Here is a 25,401-nt window from a genome sequence, read left to right on the forward strand (position 1 = left end):
CCCGAATCCCTCTGTAGATGAAGACAGCACGTGCGGCTGGGGAAGATTGTCTCGGATAGTCGGACCACGAACACTGGTACTCCTCAGGGCTGTGTACTTTCCCCCTGGCTCTTCTCCCTGTATACAAACTGCTGCACCTCTAGTCACATGTCGGTAAAGCTGCTCAAGTTTGCGGACGACACCACCCTCATCGGGCTCATCTCGGATGGCGACGAGTCTGCCTAAAGGAGAGAGGTGGATTGGCTGGCGTCCTGGCGCAGCCTCAACAACATGGAGCTGAACGCCCAGAAGACGGTGGAGATGATCATTGACTTCAGGAAAGTCACAGCCACACCATCCCCCCTCACTCTGGTGGACTCTCCCACCTCCATTGTGGACTCCTTCCGTTTCCTGGGCACCACAATCACCCGGACCTCAAGTGGGAGCCGACCATCCGCTCCCTCATCAAGAATGTCCAGCAGAGGATGTACTTCTTGCGGCAGATGAGGAAACTTAAGGTGCCGACCGAGACGCTGGTGCAGTTCTACTCAGCCATCATCGAGTCCATCCTCACCTCCTCCACCACCGTGTGGTTCCCCGGCGCCACAGTCCAGGATAAGCATCGACTGCAATGCATGGTACGTGCTGCTGAGAAGGTGATTGGCTGCAAACTCCCACCCCTCCAGTACCTGTTCTCCTCCAGGACCAGGAAGCGTGTGGGTCAGATCATAGCTGACTCTTCTCACCCTGGACACAAACTATTCTACCCTCCCCCCTCAGGCAGGAGACTATAGGTCCGTCCAGACCCACACCTCCCGCCACCTGAACAGTTTTTGCCCCTCGGCCATCAGGCACATGAACAATAACAAGATCTGATAGCTCAGTTACAGCTCATTTTTATTACCTATTCTGTGTTATATGTGTTTTATGTTGCACCAAGAAAAAATCCTAGTTTGTGAATCCGTTCTCAAACAATGGCAATGAAACTATTCTGATTCTGATTCTGATTCTGATTCTGATTCTGATGCTGTTGTTGACGGCGATAGTGTTGGTTGTGATGCCCGTGAACCCAGCAGACGTTGATACAACGTTGATTATGTCCTTTCAAACTGACTTGGAAACAACGTTGCAAAATAGTTGTATTAGTACATTGAGTTGGTGTCCAACGTTGGATACACGTTTTGGGTTGGTAAATAACCAAATTCCAATGGTCAAATTAACGTTACAACCTGACATTGAATAAACGTTGTCAATCCATCTCAGTGGCCTAGTGGTTAGAGTGTCCGCCCTGAGATCGGTAGGTTGGAGTTCAAATCCCAGCCGAGTCATACCAAAGACTATAAAAATGGGACCCATAACCTCCCTGCTTGGCACTCAGCAACAAAGGGTTGGAGTTGGGGGTTAAATCACCAAAATGATTCCCGGGCGCGGCGCCGCTGCTGCCCACTGCTACCCAAGGGGATGGGACAAATGCAGAGGACAAATTTCAACACATCTAGTGTGTGTGTGACAATCATTGGTACTTTAATCTTAAAAAGGCATGTTGTTTCAACGTTATGTTTGAGTTGCTCAACGTCAGGACCTAATTCAAGTTCCCAACGTTGTTTTAGAGTTTTGTGGCTGCTGGGAAGTTGCAGTAATGCTTAAAATGAATAAAATACTGTAATTATTACGTTTAAATGAATGGTACTACAAAACCCAAAAGCAGTGAAGTTGTCTTGTCGTGTAAATGGTAAATAAAAACAGAATACAATGATTTGCAAATCCTTTTCAACCTACATTCAATTGAATAGACTGCAAAGACAAGATATTTAACGTTCACACTGGTAAACTTTGTTCATTTTTGCAAATATTAGATCAGTTGGAATTTGATGCCTGCAACATGTTTCAAAAAAGCTGGCACAAGTAGCAAAAAAGACTGAGAAAATTAAGGAATGCTCGTCAAACACTTATTTGGAACATCTCACAGGTGAACAGGCTGATTGGGAACAGGTGGGTGCCATGATTGGGTATAAAAGCAGCTTCCATGAAATGCTCAGTCATTCACAAACAAAGATGGGGCGAGGGTCACCACTTTGTCAACAAATGCGTTAGCAAATTGTCGAACAGTTTAAGAACAACATTTCTCAACCAGCTATTGCAAGGAATTTAGGGATTTCACAATCTACAGTCTGTAATATCATCAAAAGGTGGAGAAATCTGGAGAAATCACTGCACGTAAGCTATGATATTACGGACCTTCGATCCCTCAGGTGGTACTGCATCAAAAACTGACATTAGTGTTTAAAGGTTATTACCACAAGGGCTCAGGAACACTTCAGAAAACCACTGTCAGTAACTACAGTTGGTCGCGACATCTGTAGGTGCCAGTGGCGTGCGGTGAGGTTAATGACTGGTGGGCACTGCATCTTCACAGTCAGATGTACAAACATATGAACCCTAAATAGTATCTTATTCACCATGTGATTGGCAGCAGTTAACGGGTTATGTTTAAAAGCTCATACCAGCATTCTTTACACAACTGTAGCACACAAAAAAGCCCATTTAATTAAAAAAAACATTATTATGGTCTTACCTTTCTTGCTGGACATCCACACAGCCAGCCTTTGCGTGTGTACCATGCCGTTTGAAAAGAACGGGTCTTCTGTCCCGAAGTCAAAAGCAAACCTTTTAGCTCCGGCGTTGGTCTACCTTAAATTATTACCTCCTGCTTCGATTGAAAGTCCAGTTTAGAAAACTGTTTTATTTTACATATGTAATCCTCCATGTTTTTAATAAAAGTTCAGGCGAGAGGAAATAAACAATCGCTGCACTTGACTTTTTTTTTTTTTTTTTTTTCTTATGCGGCCGAGGAATGATCTCTGGGATCACTACCGCCCTCTACCACCAGGAGGCCGGATTACTGCGAGCCTCAACCAGTACGTCTTTTGCAGCAGATTTATGAATGCTCAGCACAAGAAATACGTTACACACATACAGTTTTTGACAAAATACACTGTACATTATATACCTCAGCTAACTAAACTATGCCATAGTTTAGTTAGCTGATATAATTCATATAGCAATACAGTCTCACAGCACAGCAGCTCAGCAGTTAGCCGAGTCATTGTGCACAAATCAGTGACGTGCCTCAACTGGCTGCTGATCACCGCACCGTCTCTTCTCAGTATTTGAACGGCAAATGTAAAAATAAAAATAAAAATAATCTAAAACTGGTGAAGTTAAATGGAAAATAACTTTAGTATAAATACTGGATACATATAACAATTTAATTAATTTTTTTTTCTTTTTACATTGTTTTTCTTTCCATGATGGCAGGTGAGGCCCCGCCTCCCCTGCCTCTAGTGACTGCACGCCTTTGGTAGGTGCAAGTTAAAACTATACCTTGCAAAGCAAAATACATTTATCAACAACACCCAGAAATCTTTGTTGGGCTCGAGCTCATCTAAGATGGACTGATGCAAAGTGGAAAAGTGTTCTGTGGTCTGACGAGTCCACATTTCAAATTGTTTTGGGAAACTGTGGACGTCATGTCCTCCGGACCAAAAAGGAAAAGAACCATCCGGATTGTTATAGGCGCAAAGTGTAAAAGCCAGCATATGTGATGGTATGGGGGTGTATTAGTGCCCAAGACTTGGGTAACTTACACATCTGTGAAGGCACCATTAATGCTGGAAGGTACATACAGGTTTTGGAGCAACATATGTTGCCATCCAAGCAACGTATTTTTCTTGGACGCCCCTGCTTATTTCAACAAGACAATGCTAAGCCACATTCTGCATGTGTTACAACAGCGTGGCTTAATAGTAAAAGACTGCGGGTACTAGACTGGCCTGCCTGTAGTCCAGACCTGTCTCCCATTGAATATGTGTGGCGTATATGAAGCCTTAAATACCACAACGGAGACCATGGACTGTTGAACAACTTAAGCTGTACATCAAGCAAGAATGGGAAAGAATTCCACCTGAAAAGCCTCTCAAATTACTGAGTGGTGTTAAAAGGAAAGGCCATGTAACACAGTGGTAAAAATGCACTGCGTTTTTGCAATGTGTTGCTGCCATTCAATTCTAAGTTAATGATTACTTGCAAAACAAAATTAAGTTTCTTAGTTCGAACATTAAATATCTTGTCTTTGCAGTCTATTCAATTGAATATAAGTTGAAAAGGATTTGCAAATCATTGAATTCTGTCTTTATTTGCCATTTACACAACGTGCCAACTTCACTGGGCTTTGTGTATCACATACTGTACATACTTTAGGAAAGTTTAGTTTGGTCTGTTCCCGACTCTCACTAATGTCTTTCAGTGAAATTGATTAGTGATTTTCCTTTGAGATTTTGGCCTGAAAAGGATATTTGCCCCCCTGCTGAAGGCCATTAAACATTGTTTGGTTGCCTGGTGACCACCTTGGTAATTGTAAGTTAGTGTGCGCCATAAAGTGAAGCTAAAACCTACTTTCCCTGGCTTTGGATGGGTAATTAGGTCTCTGAATGCGTCCGGGTGGCGCCTGCTCAGTCCAACATGTTCTATACACGCCATATGAAAGGAGTGCGGGAGAAGTGTTTAAAGGCCTACTGAAATGAAATGTTTTTATTTAAACGGGGATAGCATAACCATTCTATGTGTCATACTTGATCATTTCGCGATATTGCCATATTTTTGCTGAAAGGATTTAGTAGAGAACATCGACGATAAAGTTCGCAACTTTTGGTCGCTGATAAAAAAAAGCCTTGCCTGTACCAGAAGTAGTGTGACGTCACAGGTTGAAAGGCTCCTCACATTTCCCCATTGTTTACACCAGCAGCGAGAGCGATTCGGACCGAGAAAGCGACGATTACCCCATTAATTTGAGCCAGGATGAAAGATTTGTGGATGAGGAACGTGAGAGTGAAGGACTAGAGTGCAGTGCAGGATGCATCTTTTTTCGCTCTGACCGTAACTTAGGTACAAGCTGGCTCATTGGATTCCACACTCTCTCCTTTTTCTATTGTGGATCACGGATTTGTATTTTAAACCACCTCGGATACTACATCTTCTTGAAAATGAGTCGAGAACGCGAAATGTACATTCACAGTGACTTTTATCTCCACGACAATACATCGCCGAAGCACTTTAGCTACGGAGCTAATGTGATAGCATCGGGCTTAACTGCAGATAGAAACAAAATGAATAAATCCCTGACTGGAAGGATAGACAGAAAATTAACAATACTATTAAACCATGGACATGTAACTACACGGTTAATGCTTTCCAGCCTGGCGAAGCTTAACAATGCTGTTGCTAATGACGCCATTGAAGCTAACTTAGCAACGGGACCTCACAGAGCTATGCTAAAAACATTAGCTATCCACCTACGCCAGCCAGCCCTCATTTGCTCATCAACACCCGTGCTCACCTGCGTTCCAGCGATCGACGGAGCGACGAAGGACTTCACCCGATCATCCGTGCGGTCGATGGCTAGCGTCGGATAGCGCGTCTGCTAGCCAAGTCAAAGTCCCCCTGGTTGTGTTGCCGCAGCCAGCCGCTAATACACCGATCCCATCTAAAGCTTTTTTCTTTGCAGTCTTCATTGTTCATTAAACAAATTGCAAAAGAGTCACCAACACAGATGTCCAGAATACTGTGGAATTTTGCGATGAAAACCGAGCTTTTTGTATTGGGATACAATGTGTCTGAATACTTCCGTTTCAACGATTGACGTCACTCGCATACGTCATCATACATAGACGTTTTCAACCGGAAGTTTAGCGAGAAATTTTAAATTGCACTTTATAAGTTAACCCGGCCGTATTGGCATGTGTTGCAATGTTAAGATTTCATCATTGATATATAAACTATCAGACTGCGTGGTCGGTAGTAGTGGCTTTCAGTAGGCCTTTAAGGCTTCCATATACTTTTGACAGCTCTGGGAATTTGCCGCTGGCTGACTTTCTTCTCATCCATCTCAATAGAAATGCTCTTTGGACATTGTTTTTTTGTTGTTTTTTTGTTTAACTCATTTGTCACAGTTACGTTCTAGTTTTGTGTTGGCACCTGACATGACGGACTGCTGCTTCTCATGAAACGCCACTTTCCTGAAGGGCTTGACAGGACTGACCACAGAACTTTCCTGCAGAAAGTCTTATCTTTGTCCATGTGATGTCAAATGAAACCAAAATTGAGCTGTTTGACCACAATACTCAGCAATATGTTTGGAGGAGAAAAGGTGAGGCCTTTAATCCAAGGAACACCAAACCTACCGTCTCATGTGATGCAGTCATCAGACTCGGTTACAAACGCGACAATGGGAAAGTCAAAGGAACTCAGCACAGATCTGAAAAAACGAATCATTGACTTGAACAAGTCAGGAAAGTCACTTGGAGCCGTTTCAAAGCAGCTTAAAGGGAAACTTCGGTTTTTTTCAACCTGGGCCCTGTTTTCATAATTTTTTCTGTATATGTGAGTGCTGGATAAAACATTTTTTGAGGTCGCGCCAGTATTGAGCAGGGCAGGCAGCCTCCAGCCCAGCTAACGCTCGTACACAGGGCAACTGGCTCTCGTCAAAATTCGGCCTATAAACATGCATTTTTTTCACACTGACAGGCTCAGATAGTTACAATGAGTGTCCGACAACATACTAGAAAGGAGAAATTAACGTATGTCTCTACCTTTAGCTGGAGATCGCTGTTTGTTGTGAGCTGTGTCCAAATCTCACCACGCTACAAATCTCGTTCCGAAATCTCGCGATAACTCGCGACAAAACACCGGTGGAAAAACAGTTACCTGACTGAGGTGAAGAGAGATGACTGAAGTGATTTTCTGTTGGATTACCGAAGACTGTTATTTTAGTTTTATAGAAAAGTTTGTTTGTTTGTCTGTCATGGCTGAATTTTTGCCTGATGTGGACGACGTGGATGAAATTGCATTTGATTTTGATGGCCGGCCGTATCTATTTGAGCCGGAGTACACAGATGAAGAGCTTCAAGAAATTGAAGAACGGACGAGGAGAGACGGAGTTGGGCAACAGGCAGAGGGCACGGAACCAGCTGCTGCAAGGCTGCGAAACACTGGAAACTGGTGGTGTTCCTGTGGGTGCTGTGTACCTTTGCCTACAGAGGAGGAATGCCTCTGTTGCAGGGAATGGGACCTTTTGCAGCCAGCTGTGTTTGGGGATTACCCAGTGGACGGTACACAACGCTGTGTAACGTCATCAGAGGATTTCCCCTCCTTGATCAACAGGGCAGTGCTAGAGACCTTCTTCCATGTTCCCAAAATCAACTGGAAGAGGCGGCCAAGACCACAGGGAGAAAACGGCCAGCTGTCTATTGAGTGAGTATACGTGACATATTTAGCTTTGTGTAATTTATTTACTGAGAAAGGTCTCTGGTATGAGTAATTACTGTTACAGTATGTATTTAGTCATTACAACTGTTACAGTATGTATTTAGTCTTCATAACTGTATGTATTTAGTCTTCATAACTGTATGTATTTAGTCTTCATAACTGTTACAGTATGTATTTAGTCTTCATAACTGTATGTATTTAGTCTTCATAACTGTTACAGTATGTATTTAGTCTTCATAACTGTATGTATTTAGTCTTCATAACTGTTACAGTATGTATTTAGTCTTCATAACTGTATGTATTTAGTCTTCATAACTGTATGTATTTAGTCTTCAGAACTGTATGTATTTAGTCTTCAGAACTGTATGTATTTAGTCTTCAGAACTGTATGTATTTAGTCTTCATAACTGTTACAGTATGTATTTAGTCATCATACTTTTCACAAATAAACTTGATTCTTTCCTCTTCTCCAGCCAATGCAGACTAGTGGCTTACCGTGTGGTGCTGGAGTGGGCGCTCAGAGGAGAGCGTCTAGGTCGTGGCAATAGGAGAGTGTTGCCTAGATGTATAGTTATGGCTATAAGAAGCAAGTACCCCTCTCCCACCGGCACTTACACTGGCTTCAACGAGGCAGAGGACATCTTCAATATACTGTAAATATTTCTGTACACGTACATATCACTGTAAGATTCAATCTTTTACAATAAAGTAATAACAATAGCACAGCTGTGTTTCTATCTCTTTATTTTAAACCACAAACCAACACCCCCACAACCACACCCCCACACACACCAATAATGTTCTATACATTATTTTTTGTCAGCTTTAGTATGGTTTGAACCGTGAACTGTGCCGTGCAAGTAAGTCTGCCTTTTCAGGCCTCGGAACAGGAGCTATGTTGTGCAGTAATCTTCGGCGTGGTTTGCGACAGGGCAAAGGCTCTGTATAAACAACAGTGTGGTCATCCCTTCTCTTCAGGACTCTCTCCATGAGGTTGGTACGGAAGGTTTGCTTGGTCCGTTCATAGATGGGCTTTGCAACCCACTGTGCGCTTTGTTTAGAGAAGGAAAACCTGTACCGGCATTCTCCTAAGGCAAAAAGAAAAAAACATAAATTGTAGTGTACCATGTCATTGTTGCATATTCATTTTTCAGGTAGTTTTAGGTGAATGTTTTTTATACCAGAAAATACAGTTACACACAATACATGGTCCCGGACAATGATGGCTTGGTGCGAGGTGTGGTCTGATGGGGACTTGAAAGAAGAACTTTCAAGCAAGATGAGAGATTAGGACCTCTTGATTGAGATGGATCTTCGTCTGCTCTGTGTTGCGTTTTGACAGGAGTGGATTGTGGGACTGCAGCAAATTCTGTTGCTTGTGGAGAATCACCACCATCAGCCTCCTAAAATTGTTTTATTCACAGCCAAGTAAGAACATTATTATTGTACAACTCATAATTATATTTCTTCTATTACAGTTTATAAGTTTACAACATATACAATTGTTTCCCTGTTCTCAAAATCAGAATAGCCATAAAGTATAAGTGTGTAGTCTAAAACATTACACAGTCATTGAGCTACACTTCAGCGCCACTAATAAGCTGATCTCTATGATGTTTCCTAATGTATTAGTTGTCACCAGTGCCTCATGTGCAAAGGTAGATATAAAAACAGTCTTATGTTATGTAATTGGTTAGTATAAATATTACATTTTTACACCATGCACACACACACACACTTTAGAAAAAATATTACTCAGATATCAATTTGTGAATATCACTTTTCAGATTCTGATTACTTTATTCTAATATGAATGTGAAACGCAGAAAAGAGGGGATAAGTCTCTATTCATAGGCCATTAGGCTCAGTCGATTTTTTGGGGAAAAAATATGGGTTTAGGTCATGCCATCCTATCATATCAAAAGAATCAAACAAAGGCAATAATCAGAAAAAACTATCCGCAAAGTAGTAGCTATACCACCCATTGTAACTGAGCTACATTTTGATCTAAAAGATATTGTATTGCGCCTGACACCCATATATATATATATATATATATTGTTTATATATTGGATGTAGTGTTTTGAGAATGCTGGATTGTGAAAAAGACCACTGCTCATCCGTAAACTAAATGCTTATAAGCGGTGCTGTAGCTGAATTTACAAACTAAGAAAAACATCAAAACAGCGATCACACATTCAACTCATTGATAAAGTATATGCACAGTGTTTGAAATTACAAACTAGGTCAATTATAGATGCTGTCAGCTACGTATGAGCATCCTTTGTCCGATTTTTACACTAGTTGAAAGTTTACACATGCTATTTGCTAGTAAAGGTGCTAATACAGTGCTTATATTTGCTACTATCATTCGTGTATACTGATATCACATCAACACAACATATTAGCTAATAACGTAACATTACCTGCACTCTGCATGCAGCTGGTGTCTCCCATCTTGGGACTGCACTTTTCTTTAGGTAAAGGTGCTTCGGATTTGGTCTCTTCTTTGACTGGCAGTAGTCATCCCGATCAAAGTGATCACTGCAGACCCTGTGGTCGGCACGGCGCAGTACATCAACAGGAGTGTCGGCATCCATTTGTAGCACAGCTAGCCATAACTTCAGTGTGTCCGTGTTGAAGTAAGGTAGTCTATGAAAGCTGCGCGAAGAGTAGCGCAACATTTTGTTGCCACAGTTTGGAAATGCGCACTCACGAACCATTGTTTTACTTTTATCCTTTTCTATAAAACTAAACTAACAGTCTTCGGTAACTTAGTCCAATACAAAATCACTTCGGTCGTCTCTCTTCACCTCAGTCAGGTAACTGTTTTTCCACCGGTGTTTTGTCGCGAGTTATCGCGAGATTTCGGAACGAGATTTGTAGCGTGGTGAGATTTGGACACAGCTCACAACAAACAGCGATCTCCAGCTAAAGGTAGAGACATACGTTAATTTCTCCTTTCTAGTATGTTGTCGGACACTCATTGTAACTATCTGAGCCTGTCAGTGTGAAAAAAATGCATGTTTATAGGCCGAATTTTGACGAGAGCCAGTTGCCCTGTGTACGAGCGTTAGCTGGGCTGGAGGCTGCCTGCCCTGCTCAATACTGGCGCGACCTCAAAAAATGTTTTATCCAGCACTCACATATACAGAAAAAATTATGAAAACAGGGCCCAGGTTGAAAAAAACCGAAGTTTCCCTTTAAGGTCCCAAGAGCAACTGTGCAGACAATTGTTCGTAAGTATAAAGTGCATGGCACAGATTTGCCAATGCCACAATCAGGAAGAAAACGTAACCTGCTGCTGAGAGAAAATTGGTTAGGATGATATAAAGTCAACCGAGAACCACCAAAAAGCATGTCTGCCATGAATTGGAAGCTGCTGGAACACAGGTGTCAGTGTCCACAGTCAAGCGTGTTTTGCATCGCCATGGACTGAGAGGCTACCATGCAAGAAGGAAGCCCTTGCTCCAGAAGCCACACCTTAAGGCTCGTCTAAAGTTTGCTGCTGATCACATGGACAATGATAAGACATTCTGGAGGAAAGTTCTGTGGTCAAATGAAACAAAAATGGAGCTGTTTGGCCACAATACCCAGCAATATTGTTTGGAGGAGAAAAGGTGAGGCCTTTAATCCCAGGAACACCATCCTACCATCAAGCATGGTGGTGGTAGTATTATGCTCTGGGCCTGTTTTGCTGCCAATGGAACTGGTGCTTTACAGAGAGTAAATGGGACAATGAAAAAAGAGGATTACCTCCAAATTCTTCAGGACAAGCTAAAATCATCAGCCCGGAGGTTGGGTCTTGGGCGCAGTTGGGTGTTCCAACAGGACAGTGACCCCAAACACACGTCCAAAGTGGTAAAGGAATGGCTAAATCAGGCTAGAATGAAGGTTTTAGAATGGCCTTCCCAAAGTCCTGACTTAAAGGTGTGGACAATGCTGAAGAAACAAGTCCATGTCGGAAAACCAACACATTTAGCTGAACCGCACCAATTTAGTCTAGAGGAGTGGTCAAAAATTCAAACAGAAGCTTGTGGATGGCTACCAAAAGTGCCTTATTGCAGTGAAACTTGCCAAGGGACATGTAAGCAAATATTAACATTGCTGTATGAATACTTTAGACCCAGCACATTTGCTCACATTTTCAGTAGACCCATAATAAATTCATAAAAGAAGCAAACTTCATGAATGTTTTTTTGTGTCCAACAAGTATGTGCTCCAATCAGTTGTAGAAATTATTGCAAACTCAAGACAGCCATGAAATGATGTTCTTTACAAGTGTATGTAAACTTTTGACCACGACTGTATATACCAAATCTACAGTCAGTGTTCGTGATAACAGTGTTATACCAGTATATAATTAATGACTTTAAGGTACGTTACAAAAATAGAAGAAGGCAACATCACACAGCACGACCACGTGGGGACAACCACTAAACAACTCATTGATTAAAGTGACAAGCTTGCAATTCTACAACACCCCGACAGACATCGAAGCACATTCAATCTCTTCATTAACCAGATAGATTCAAAAGAGCTACCTGGAAAACTGCTGATGCTAAGGTAACACACACAGCTGAGCTCGAATGCTGCTCTGAGCACTGCCTTTTTCACACTCTGCTCTCATGAAATGTTTTCCAACAGCATATGCCAGATATTTGAAGTTTTTTTTTTTTTTTTTAGTAACACATTAAACCAGACCTGGGCATTCACCGGCCCGCGGGCCGCATCCTGCCCTTTGCGCATCCCTGTCCGGCCTGCGTGAGGCCAATCATAAATTACAAAATACATTTCAAAAAGTATCTATGTCGAGTGTGCAATACAATGGTGCTGCTTTTGTTTTGAAAAGCGTTATTTGTATTACTTCCGTGTGGACGTATGCGCGTGTGCGATTGTGAGTGAATTGAACGGCGCAATCACAAATTACAAAATAAAGTTTAAAAAACATCTACGTCGTGCGCGCAATACAACTGTGCTGCTTTTATTTTGAAATGTTGCCGTATGTCCGGGGGGAACCTGTGAGTGAAGGTGCATAGAGACAAGTGATGAGACGTTAAAAAAAGAAAAGTTGATGACGAATGGCGTGTTTTCAACAAGACATGGACTGGCAAGTATTTCTTTACATAAATTAAAGGTAAAGCCGTGTGCTTAATTTGTGGTACACAGCTAGTTTGCTGTGTTTAAAGAATATCATTTGAATCGCCACTACACAACGAAGCACGAGGGAAAATACCGGAATGTGTCTGATGAAGCACGCGCAAGGGAGGCCGATGCGTTGATGGTAAAACTGCAAACCCAACAAGGACTTTTTGCCATATTTCACACCTCCAGAGATGCAGCCGTCAGGACAAGTTTCGTCATTTCTCTCAAAAGCGCCAGAAAAAGTAAGACGTTTTCTGACGGAGAGTTTATTAAGGAGTGCTTATTGGACTTTGTTGCGCTGTATGCACGGAGACATGGACTGTTTTTCGCTAACTTTGGATGAGAGCTGTGATGTACGTGACACCGCCCAGCTGCTCTTCTTCTTACGTGGGATAACTGCAGACTTTCAAATCACGGAGTAGCTGGCAGCCATGCAGTCAATTAAAGAGACAACCACAGGTAATGACTTGTTCACATAGGTAAATGCGTGTTTGGACATGTTAGGAATGAAATGGGACACGCTGGCAGGTGTGACAATCCAATCCACTTTATTTATATAGCACATTTAAACAACAAAATGTTTCCAAAGTGCTGCACAACAATATTAAAAACAATATTCAAATATTATCCTTAGCTCCACCAATGACTGAATAAAAAGAAAAAACAATTACATATAAAACCAATATAAAAAACAATATAAAATAAATATGATTAAAAACTATTTTTAACAACAAATGGTTGTCCAAATCTGACGGGGAAAAATGTTGGATAATGCAGGATAAAGTGACCATCAAAAGCAATCTGCTTTTGTATAAAGTTAAGTTAGGTTGAATTAAATTATTATTATTATTATTAATTATTATTATTATTATCATCATTATTATTTATCTTACGGTATATCAAAAATAATATTGAGCAAAATTTTATTGAAATATTGTAGTGTGGCCCTCCAGCAGTGCTCGGGTTGCTTATGCGGCCCCCGGTGAAAATTAATTGCCCACCCCTGCATTAAACGCTTTCCCTTGTAATTAATTACATTCATTAAAGAGTAATCCTGTTAGCAATGTAAATACCTTTTTGGTAAAGTAACGAGTAACTATAATGAAGAACTTTTTAAAAGGGAATTTTCATATTTTCCGCCTTTTATGTCAAGTCAACCATGTTTTGTGATTTTAAAGATTTTCCTCTCTTCCTGGAGGCGTGCTTGGGCTTGTTATCATATCGCAAAGCCGCCATGCGACCTGGTTCCCCAAGAGGCAGAATGTTTGAGTCCATGTCTGCCTTTGTTAAACCACAGCTCACCAGTGCACGTAGCATTCCTGCATGTTGCAACACAACTGTCTTGGTACCTACTTGTCTTGCCAGATAGGGCTGGGCAGTGTTGGGTTAGTTACTGAAAAACCAGTAACTAGTTACAGTTACTAGTTACTTTATTTCAAAAGTAACTCAGTTACTAACTCAGTTACTTACACCAAAAAGTAATGTGTTACTGTGAAAAGTAACTATTTAGTTACTTCTTTTTTTCGTCTTTTTTTTTTAAGGCTCCCATTAATGCCTTTTTAGCCTTCATGTCAGTACTGTTATTGCACTGGAGAATAATACAATGTGTTGATCAACTTGACATGCATTTGCATCGCTGAACTCTGCTAAGCAATGTGGTCTACATACAACACACAAAGACAAAGATATGTTACAAAGGCCAAGTTGCTTCTGGCCAGAACAAATTGACAAAACTGTTTTAAATAGCTGCAACATAACATACATAAGTAACAAACAGCGTAATAACAACATAGCTGTAAACCAAGGAAGGCACACACTACATACACAAAGCCTAACCAGGCATTTTTTCCTCAAGGAATTCTGACACAAAATCATGTCTGAAGCCCAGAACACTCTACACATTTCCCCAGTTTTAGTTTAGGGATAAGGAAAGATTGGCCTGGCCCACTAGGATCCCTCTTTATGTTTGTGAACTTTATAGTCTATACATTTAGAGTGATGTGATAATCAAACACTCTAGAAGTCTAGAATGAAAGAGTATATAAGAGAATTGACAGCAATGTTCCCTCTAAGGTGTGCGCCTGTGCAATTGCGCACTGCTCAAGCATCCTCTGTGCACGGCAAATCTATGCCACGCACAAAATGAAATAAAAAAATAAGCGCATAACAATTTTCGACACGACACGGACACGACAGAGAAAACACTTTTCGTCATCCTTGTTCAAATATTGTAACGTCTGTCGAGACGCTTTGAGGACATGAATTCCATCCATCACTTTACTGAGCAAAAGTCTTTATTGTCGGCCATAAACACATCACCAAAACATTAGTAAAAAAAATGATATCTAGCAAAAGTGGTCATTTTCTGCAGTACAAACTGTCAGGGTTGTCCCTGACAGTTTGGTCAAGTTTTAGTTTTCCTCTGCATTTGTCTTGGTTTCCTGTTCTTAGTTTCCTGTCAGTGCTTTTATTTTGTCTTCATTTCCTGATTGTCTCCCTGAGTGCTTTGTCCCCTCAGCTGTGGCCGATTGGCACGTGGCCACACCTGGTGCCAGTCAGCCAGCTGCCTATTTAAACCTGTCCTGCCCTCCAGTCAGGGCTGGACCATTGTCATTGTAGTGTCTACCTGAATGTCACTTGTCACTTGTACCTGTAGCTTCTACCTATTTGTCGTTGTAGCTCCGTCTACTTTTGTCCACTCCGCTTTAGTCATAGTTCCTTCGTGTCACAGTAAGTGTTTTTGTTTATTGTCCACAGTTAGCCTTTGTGCTATTTTAGTTTATAGCCAAGTTTGTTCTCCGCCTTGTGCGCGCCTTTTGTTTGTACCCTTTTGTTTGTTTTTTGCCAGAGTATTTTAATTAAATCATGTTTTCTCGCACTATGCCTGCCATCATCTCTGCATCTTGGGGTTTCTCACCTAAAAACTCTGACAGAATGATCCACCCTAAAACGAACCTCGCAGAGATGTCCATGGCGGAGAGGCTTAACAAAGCATTAGAATTGATGGCTAAATCAAGGAAAAGCTTTGCCTCGTTTTGTGATCCCTTCGACCCATCCCTGTCCTGTGTTGGCTTCTCGTGGGACGTCTTAGATCCGTCCCTTGAGGAGGGGGCTATGAGTAGTTGTGCAGCTGGGGAGGCACAACTACTCCTCACCCCAGTGGGTCTGCAACCAACGGCGCCATCACCCTCTCTGGTGGACCAGCAGGGGTCTCCACCACCCTCTCTGGTGGACCAGCAGGGGTCTCCACCACCCTCTCCGGTGGACCAGCAGGGGTCTCCGCCACCCTCTCCGGTGGACCAGCAGGGGTCTCCACCACCCACTCCGGTGGACCAGCAAAGGGCGCCGCCGCCACCCTCTCCGGGTGGCCAACAGAGGGCGCCGCCACCACCCTCTCCGGGTGGCCAGCAGAGGGCGCCGCCACCATCCTTCCCGGTGGGCCCTCCCACGCCGGCGGTCGAGCCGCCTCGACAATTGCGGCGACGTTCAACTCGCCGTCGCCACCTGACTCTTCCCCGCTGGTTGTGGGGACACTTGGCCTGGCGGCCCACCTCCTTGTCCTCCCTCCACCCTCCCTTGACTTTGGACTGTTTTTTTTTTTTGGGTGGGGGGGATTTTTTGATACGTCTGGTATCCGTTATGGGAAGGGGGGCTACTGGTCAAGTTTTAGTTTTCCTCTGCGTTTGTCTTGGTTTCCTGTTCTTAGTTTCCTGTCAGTGCTTTTATTTTGTCTTCATTTCCTGATTGTCTCCCTGAGTGCTTTGTCCCCTCAGCTGTGGCCGATTGGCACGTGGCCACACCTGGTGCCAGTCAGCCAGCTGCCTATTTAAACCTGTCCTGCCCTCCAGTCACGGCTGGATCATTGTCATTGTAGTGTCTACCTGAATGTCACTTGTCACTTGTACCTGTAGCTTCTACCTATTTGTCGTTGTAGCTCCGTCTAATTTTGTCCACTCCGCTTTAGTCATAGTTCCTTCGTGTCACAGTAAGTGTTTTTGTTTATTGTCCACAGTTAGCCTTTGTGCTATTTTAGTTTATAGCCAAGTTTGTTCTCCGCCTTGTGCGCGCCTTTTGTTTGTACCCTTTTGTTTGTTTTTTGCCAGAGTATTTTAATTAAATCATGTTTTCTCACACTATGCCTGCCATCATCTCTGCATCTTGGGGTTCGTCACCAACAAACTCTGACACAAACCAGACCAAAAGCAACTTTGTTATATCAACAGCAGCCACTCGCTCTTTCTCATTTGCGCCAACACATGCACATATGGCACTTAGCCAGTGATGCGTTTACAGCCACACAAAAAGTTGGACAACTCCAACACCACACATAAAGTGTCATTCCAGGTTGTTACTCTATGATTTACCAATCAAATGTGTGCTTATTCTAGTGTCATTTATTAGGAATCTTAATTTATAAATATTAATCATGAAATGCTGTTAGTATATTAAATAAATACTAATAAAAATATATTTTTTACAAACAGGAAGTTGCAGGAATGTACACATGATCCCCTGCTTAAATATCATTGTGCAACATGTGAATGTTTAAATGGGAACTAAATGCAATGTCAGAAAGGGGTACAAAATATTTCCAAAGCAGGACCTCCACCCAGACAAACAATACAAGTAAACAGTTTATGAAAAACAATATTTGTTGTTATTGTCATTGTAAGTGGGCCTAAACACTTATATTAGAAATGGAAATGACTGCTGTCATTTGATTATAATAATACGAGAATGTTGTCTGTCTATCTGTGTTGGCCCTGTGATGAGATGGGGACTTGTCCAGGGTGTACCCTGCCTTCCGCCCGATTGCAGCTAAAATAGACTCCAGTGACCCCGAAAGGGACAAGCGGTATAAAATGGATGGATGGATGGAGATTGAACTTGTTATTTAGTCAGGTTTGGGACAGGTGTGCTGCTGGTGTAGCCACATGGGCTCCACTGAATGCTCAGGAAGTTTTTGCGTTTGCTCACACGCATGAACAATTAGAGGGAACATTGATTGACAGAGTGTGTACCTTCAGTGCTGAATGATGAGCAGAGGCAGAGTTAATCCTTAAGTGGTGGTGGCGGAGGTGAAGTGGCATTGGAGTCTCTGTCTCTCTTTACTAGCTACGTCGAAGCATGTTGCTAATGTAGCTCGTTTCAGCAGATTTGAATTGCTGTTTTGGGCAGTAGATGGGATCTTTGTTTCAAAGCACAATTTACATTTAACTAAAATGTTATTTTCTTTGTGCTCGACAAAAGAAAAGTAGTGAAAATATCTCCATGTTAACAAACTCGACTTCTGGCTCCGCCATGATCAGACACGCCACACCTCAACCCCCCCCCGTCCCCACACTCACACCCACATCCAGACACACACACAGAGCGCAGGTCTCTCTTCTCCGACTTGTGACACAAGAAGAATCAGAACGATGACACTGCAGCGCTCCGATAAAACACACTTTATACTACATAAAAAGTAACGTAAAATAACGCAGTAACGCATCATGTAGTAACGCGTTAGATTACTAGTTACCGCCGAAACTAACGGCGTTAGTCCCAACACTGGGGCTGGGCGATAAAAGGAAACCATTCGATATATATCGCGATAGACACAGAATCAATCTGAGTACAAAAATGTGTTTGATAAAACGTTCGATTTACATATTTTTTTCTTTGTCGGAGGAAACAGGACGTGGCGAAGCAAGGTTGGTTGCCTGAGCGGAAGCACTCGCTAACCGAGCAACGCGGGAAGTGGCCATTGCTCAGTGGGAGTGACACGCTAACAGCCAATCAGGTAACAGCAACGACTATCACGTTTGATTCTCTGCATGGAGCATGACAGGAAAGTAAAATGAGGTGATACAACAGGAAAACTCACCTCGACAGTATGGCACACCACCTTAGCCGCACTCACCCTTTAGAGCACAGCCGGTACTATTGTAAACCTGCAGAAAATGGTTCTTCTCAGATTTCTCAGATTTTGTTAAAATGTATATAGCATTTTTTTATCATTCCTTCTTTTTGCACCTTTATTTCATTATACAATATTTACATTTAATACATGTTTCTCCTGGTCCTTATTTTTGATAGGTCATAAAACATACCAATAATTATCAATATCCACCAATATAAAACACTTACATTATTCGGCTATTTAGACAACAATCATACTTGCCAACCCTCCCGAATTTTCCCGGAGACTCCCGAATTTCAGTGCCTCTCCCGAAAATCTCCCGGGACTACCATTCTCCCTAATTTCTCCTGATTTCCAGCCGGACTTAAGGCACGCCCCCCAGGTCCGTGCAGACCTGAGTGAGGACAGCCTGTCGTCACGTCCGCTTGGCCAACCAATACGTTGTATTGCTCACCCTGATGGCAAGTGTGGGAGTCGGTTCTGAAGTATGTAGTAAACAGATGTAACTTCATCACCTCGCCTGGTTATTGACTCCAACCCAGAATATTACACTCCCCATACATATGCTCGTTCAAAGGCTGTGCTACTGGCTGCAAAGGATTGCACTTTTAAATACAACAATGAGTAGAGGAGTGTTATGTGTGAACACTATAATTCAAGTATTTCTTTTATTTATGTTGTGTACTAGGCAAAGGGAAGGAGGCAACACCAGGGCAGAACTGCGGTTTAGAAGGTTTATTGAAACCTTTGATGAATGTGTGGGGTGTGTATGCTACCACTAGTGAATGAATGCGGACGATGTGTGGAATTAACAATGTGGAATTTACCAGAGGATGTTGTCGGTGCGTGTTGGATGTATCTTTCGTCAAATCCAAGGGGGAAGGCGAAGAGGCAGTCAGCAGGAAGGCAAGCAGTCGGGGGCTGGAGAGAGGTCACGATGTCAGGGTCCAAGCAGTGGTCGAGGATCGGGGAAGACAAGTAAAGATCCGGGAGGAGGTCGTGAGGCAAGACACGATCAAAGACACTGTGGAAAACACAAAAGACATCAAATCGGAATCGAGGGAGAGCACAAGAAGGCGAGCAAGGAACAAGGGAGGGGTGCCAGACGTGATGCTTACTTAGGGAAGATTGGCTACGTTCTGGCGAAGGTCTCCTGGCTTTGCTGGTCTTTTATGCTGCTCCCTCTCGTCAAGTGCAGGTGTGCTGAAGAGTGATTGTTTGCAGCCTTGTCGCTGTGTGGGCGTGCTGCTCCCAGCACGAGCAGGGGCGTGTCCGGGCAAGCAGCCAGAGGAGGAATCTTGACACTCAGTTGCAGGAGCAACACGGGTTCGAGTCCGCGTCGTGACAATTTATATGTGTATGTATATATATATATATATATATATATATATATATATATATATATATATATATATATATATATATAAATATATATATATATATATATATATATATACATATAATAAATACATATATATATATATATATATATATATATATATATATATATATATATATATATATATATATATATATAGCTAGAATTCACTGAAAGTCAAGTATTTATTGTATTTATATTTATATATATATATATATATATATATATATATATATATAAGAAATAGTTTCATTTCAGTGAATTCTAGCTATAAATATATACTATAAATATACTCCCCCCCTGTTAACAACCCCTGCTCTACAACACATTTGACATGAAAACTTAAAATATCAAGCACTCGCTCATTAAACTGTATTTTAACGCACCTGGTCTGCCAGAAAGTAAGAAGACGGAGCAGGACGGAGCAGTGTTGCCAAATTATAATTCTCAAATAATCAGACGAGACCTAATTTTTTTCAAACGCGTGGAGAGTCTGACACGGAATATCACAAATGCAGCTGTAAGCCCCTCCCCCATCTAAAAGCGCTCACGGCTGGCTCTGTTTTTGTTATAGGATATTAACTAAATAGATATAAAGAAGCGACAGAATAATGTTCCTTTTCAGTTACTAATATATGTGTTTTGCTTGTCATGGTAGTTCTACTCCGTTTTTGAAAATGTGTCGTAGCCAATTATGCAAATTCACTATTGACGTCATTACACCCATCCCCCACCCCTGTTATTCCAGTTCTCCGCCGCCACAACAAAAATGGCCATATTACAATTTATTACCATACACAGAATTAGGGTTGTCCCGATACCAAAAATTTGGTATCAGTACCAAATTGTATATCGATACTTTTCGATACTTTTCCAAATCAAGGGAACCACAAAAACATGTCAATTTTGGCTTTATTTTAACAGAGAATCTTACAATACAATAAACATTTGTTTCCTATTGCACTCAAAGAACAATTTTAGAAGGTTAAAATATAAATTAAAGGGCATTAAACACATTGTGTTTTTCTTGTTGCGCTCGAAGAACAATTTACAGTTTTCCATAATCAAGAATTAGATTAGAATATAATCTAAAACATTTGTTTTCAACATAATTTTAACTATTTATGATTTATGGCTGCTAATACTGGTCTCTGCTTTAAGAAAAATACAATTATTAGTAAAAGCTAAAAACAAAACTATGGATACATGTACCCAGATAAGCCATGTAGAAGGTAAAACACACGTTTGTTAAAGATAAAACACAAATTGTAGCAATGTGTTACCAAATTCAGTCATTTTACTTGCATTAGTTGACGTTAAATGGGCGGTCTTAACTCCGTTAATATTTAGCATCAATCCAAGCAGCAAGTCTACGTATTTAAATGTTATGTATCTACATGTTTTGTATATACATGTTATGTATCTACATGTTGTGTATCTACATGTTACGTATCTACATGTTATGTATCTACAAGTTACCTACCTACATGTTATGTACCTACATGTTATGTATCTTCATGTTGTGTATCTACATGTTATATACCTACATGTTATGTATCCATATGTTATGTATCGACATGTAATGTACCTAAATGTTATGTATCAACATGTTACGTATCTACATGTTATGTATCTACATGTTACTTATCTACATGTCATGTACCTACATGTTACGTATCTACATGTTACGTACCTACATGTTATGTATCTACATGTTATGTATCTACATGTTATGTACCTACATGTTATGTATCTACATGTTATGTACCTACATGTTATGTATCTACATGTTATGTACCTACATGTTATGTAGCTACATGTTATGTACCTACATGTTATGTATCTACATGTTATGTACCTACATGTTATGTAGCTACATGTTATGTACCTACATGTTATGTATCTACATGTTACGTATCTACATGTTCCGTATCTACATGTTACATACCTACATGTTACGTACCTACATGTTATGTATCTACATGTTACGTATCTACATGTTAAGTATCTACATGTTATGTACCTACATGTTATGTATCTACATGTTATGTACCTACATGTTATGTATCTACATGTTATGTACCTACATGTTACGTATCTACATGTTACGTATCTACATGTTATGTATCTACATGTTGCGTATCGAAGACTTCTATGGAAATACAAGAACCGAGACTCAGATTTCCCTCGCCCGGACGCGGGTCACCGGGGCCCCCCTCTGGAGCCAAGCCCGGAGTTGGGGCACGATGGCGAGCGCCTGGTGGCCGGGCCTGTCCCCATGGGGCCCGGCCGGGCACAGCCCGAAGAGGCAATGTGGGTCCCCCCTCCAATGGGCTTACCACCCATAGCAGGGGCCATAGAGGTCGGGTGCAATGTGAGCTGGGCGGCAGCCGGAGGCAGGGCACTTGGCGGTCCGATTCTCGGCTACAGAAGCTAGCTCTTGGGACGTGGAAGGAATGGCCGCCCGGATCTGAACCCAAGTGGTGTTTTGTTATTGGACTTTTGTGCCCGTCACAGATTGTCCATAACGAACACCATGTTCAAGCATGAGGGTGTCCATATGTGCACTTGGGACCAGGACACCCTAGGCCGCAGTTCCATGATCGACTTTGTAATTGTGTCATCGGATTTGCGGCCTCATGTTTTGGACACTCGGGTGAAGAGAGGGGCGGAGCTTTCTACCGATCACCACCTGGTGGTGAGTTGGCTGCGATGGTGGGGGAGGATGCCGGACAGACCTGGCAGGCCCAAACGCATCGTGAGGGTTTGCTGGGAACGTCTGGCAGAGTCTCCTGCCAGAGAGAGTTTCAATTCCCACCTCCGGAAGAACTTTGAACATGTCACGAGGGAGGTGCTGGACATTGAGTCAGAGTGGACCATGTTCCGCACCTCTATTGTCGAGGCTGCTGATTGGAGCTGTGGCCGCAAGGTAGTTGGTGCCTGTCGTAGCGGTAATCCTCGAACCCGTTGGTGGACACCGGTGGTGAGGGATGCCGTCAAGCTGACAAAGGAGTCCTATCGGGTTCTTTTGGCTCATAGGACTCCTGAGGCAGCGGACAGGTACTGACAGGCAGCGGTGTGCGGCTTCGGCGGTCGCGGAGGCAAAAACTCGGACATGGGAGGGGTTCGGGGAAGCCATGTAAAATGACTTCCGGATGGCGTCGAAGCGATTCTGGACCACCATCCGCCGCCTCAGGAAGGGGAAGCAGTGCACTATCAACACCGTGTATGGCAGTGGTTCTCAAACTTTTTTTGTCATCCCCCACTTTGGACAAGGGGGAGTTTTCAAGCCCCACCTGCCCCCATCGCCCCAACAGAACACTAATGCCAAGCTTAACATTTTCAAATTTATTGAACATCAAGTAACATCAAGTTGTATACATTCAAACTCAATAACATAAAATAACATCAAGTTCAATAATAAATAAAATAACTGTGCAGCTGTGGTATAACTTGCATCAAGTTCAATAATAAATAAAATAACTTGCATCAAGTTCAATAATAAATATAAAACAGTGTTATAACTTGCATCAAGTTCAATAATAAATCAAAAAAAGTGTTATAACTTGCATTAAGTTCAATAAAAAATCAAATAAAAGTGTTATAACTTGCATCAAGTTCAATAATAAATCAAATGGGGGACGGCGTGGCGAAGTTGGTAGAGTGGCCGTGCCAGCAATCGGAAGGTTGCTGGTTACTGGGGTTCAATCCCCACCTTCTACCATCCTAGTCACGTCCGTTGTGTCCTTGGGCAAGACACTTCACCCTTGCTCCTGATGGGTGCTGGTAGCGCCTTGCATGGCAGCTTTGAGTACCTTGAAGGTAGAAAAGCGCTATACAAGTATAACCCATTTATCATTTATCATTTAAATAAAAGTGTTATAACTTGCATCAAGTTCAATAATAAATCAAATAAAAGTGTTATGACTTGCATCAACTTCAATAATAAATCAAATAAAAGTGTTATAACTTGCATCAAGTTCAATAATAAATAAAATAACTTGCATCAACTTCAATAATAAATAAAATAAAAGTGTCACTTTGCAATCTTTGCAAAAAAAAAAGGAGGAGCTATGCATTTGGCAAGACAGGGCAGGTGAACATGAGTTTTACAGTACTCCAGCATTAGTGGCTGCAATGAGCCTGTTTTGCACTGCACAGCTTTTCAAATCGGGGTTGCAGGCTTGACACTGCCACTCTTAAGTCATGCTCAATGTTCAGCTGAGACCTGTACTTCGTTTTGAGTGAAGCAACAGCTGAAAAGCCTATCTCACACAGATAAGATGTGGCAAAGGGGAGAAGAATAGACACAGCTCTCTGCCCGATGAGTGGATGATTAGCCTGCTATCCATCCGCGCAAAAGTTAGTTCCGCTTAGCCCCGCCCCCATTAGTTACAGTTGCTATGTCTGTCAAACGTTCGCTCCTACCTAGAAATTTAAAGCCTACAGGAAAAATTTGTAATTTACATTTATTTATATAGCGGATTTCACAGACAGAATCACAAAGTGATTTACAGTGTGTATAGAAAATGAAAGCATAGTAAAAAAAAAATTCTAAGAATATAATAATTTAAAAAAAAAATCAAAGTGAAATGTCCTCCCGTTCCTCGCGCCCCACCTGTCATGTCTCTATTCCCCACCAGTGGGGCGCGCCCTACACTTTGAGAAACGCTGGTGTATGGTGACGATGGTGTTCTGCTTACCTCGACTTTGGATGTTGTGGGTCGGTGGAGGGAATACTTCGAAGACCTCCTCAATCCCACCAACACGTCTTCCTATAAGGGCTCTCCTATTGCTGGGGCTGAGGTTGCTGAGGTAGTTAAAAATATCCTCTGTGGCAAGGCCCCGGGGGTAGATGAGATCCGCCTGGAGTTCCTTCAGGCTCTGGATGCTGTGGGGCTGTCTTGGTTGACAAGACTCTACAGCATCACGTGGACATCGGTAGCGGTACCTCTGGATTGGCAGACCGGGGTGGTGGTTCCTCTCTTTAAAAAGGGGAACCGGAGGGTATGTTCTAACTATCGTGGGATCACACTCCTCAGCCTTCCCGGTAAAGTATATTCAGGTGTACTGGAGAGGAGGCTACGCCGGATAGTCGAACCTCGGATTCAGGAGGAACAGTGTGGTTTTCGTCCTGGTCGTGGAACTGTGGACCAGCTCTATACTCTCGGCAGGGTCCTTGAGGGTGCATGGGAGTTTGCCCAACCAGTCTACATGTGCTTTGTGGACTTGGAGAAGGCATTCGACCGTGTCCCTCGGGAAGTCCTGTGGGGAGTGCTCAGAGAGTATGGGGTATTGGACTGTCTGATTGTGGCGGTCCGCTCCCTGTGCGAGCAGTGTCAGAGTTTGGTCCGCATTGCCGGCAGTAAGTCAGACACGTTTCCAGTGAGGGTTGGACTCCGCCAAGGCTGCCCTTTGCCACCAATTCTGTTCATAACTTTTATGGACAGAATTTCTAGGCGCAGTCAAGGCGTTGAGGGGATCCGGTTTGGTGGCTGCAGGATTAGGTCTCTGCTTTTTGCAGATGATGTGGTCCTGATGGCTTCATCTGGCCAGGATCTTCAGCTCTCACTGGATTGGTTCGTAGCTGAGTGTGAAGCGACTGGGATGAGAATCAGCACCTCCAAGTCAGAGTCCATGGTTCTCGCCCGGAAAAGGGTGGAGTGCCATC

At 42.5% G+C, this 25,401-nt stretch overlaps 1 protein-coding gene across 1 annotated transcript; it reads left to right on the plus strand.

Moving 5' to 3' along the window:
- The first annotated feature begins 6,455 nt into the window (after window positions 1-6,455).
- On the plus strand, window positions 6,456-8,494 carry LOC133639326 (uncharacterized). The gene is made up of 2 exons (XM_062032561.1): window positions 6,456-7,287; window positions 7,776-8,494. Exons 1-2 carry the CDS (start codon window positions 6,761-6,763, stop codon window positions 7,957-7,959), a joined length of 711 nt encoding a protein of 236 aa, XP_061888545.1. The 5' UTR covers window positions 6,456-6,760; the 3' UTR covers window positions 7,960-8,494.
- Window positions 8,495-25,401: the final 16,907 nt, after the last annotated feature.

This window comes from Entelurus aequoreus, linkage group LG22 (assembly GCF_033978785.1).
Source record: "Entelurus aequoreus isolate RoL-2023_Sb linkage group LG22, RoL_Eaeq_v1.1, whole genome shotgun sequence".
NCBI classification, from domain to species: Eukaryota; Metazoa; Chordata; class Actinopteri; order Syngnathiformes; family Syngnathidae; genus Entelurus; species Entelurus aequoreus.

Bases quoted from the DNA above. Each gene is read 5' to 3' on its own strand.
- LOC133639326 (XM_062032561.1), top strand. From the start codon at position 6,761: ATGACTGAAGTGATTTTCTGTTGGATTACCGAAGACTGTTATTTTAGT. The intron at 7,288-7,775 runs GTGAGTATACGT...CCTCTTCTCCAG, and splicing joins AACGGCCAGCTGTCTATTGA to CCAATGCAGACTAGTGGCTT.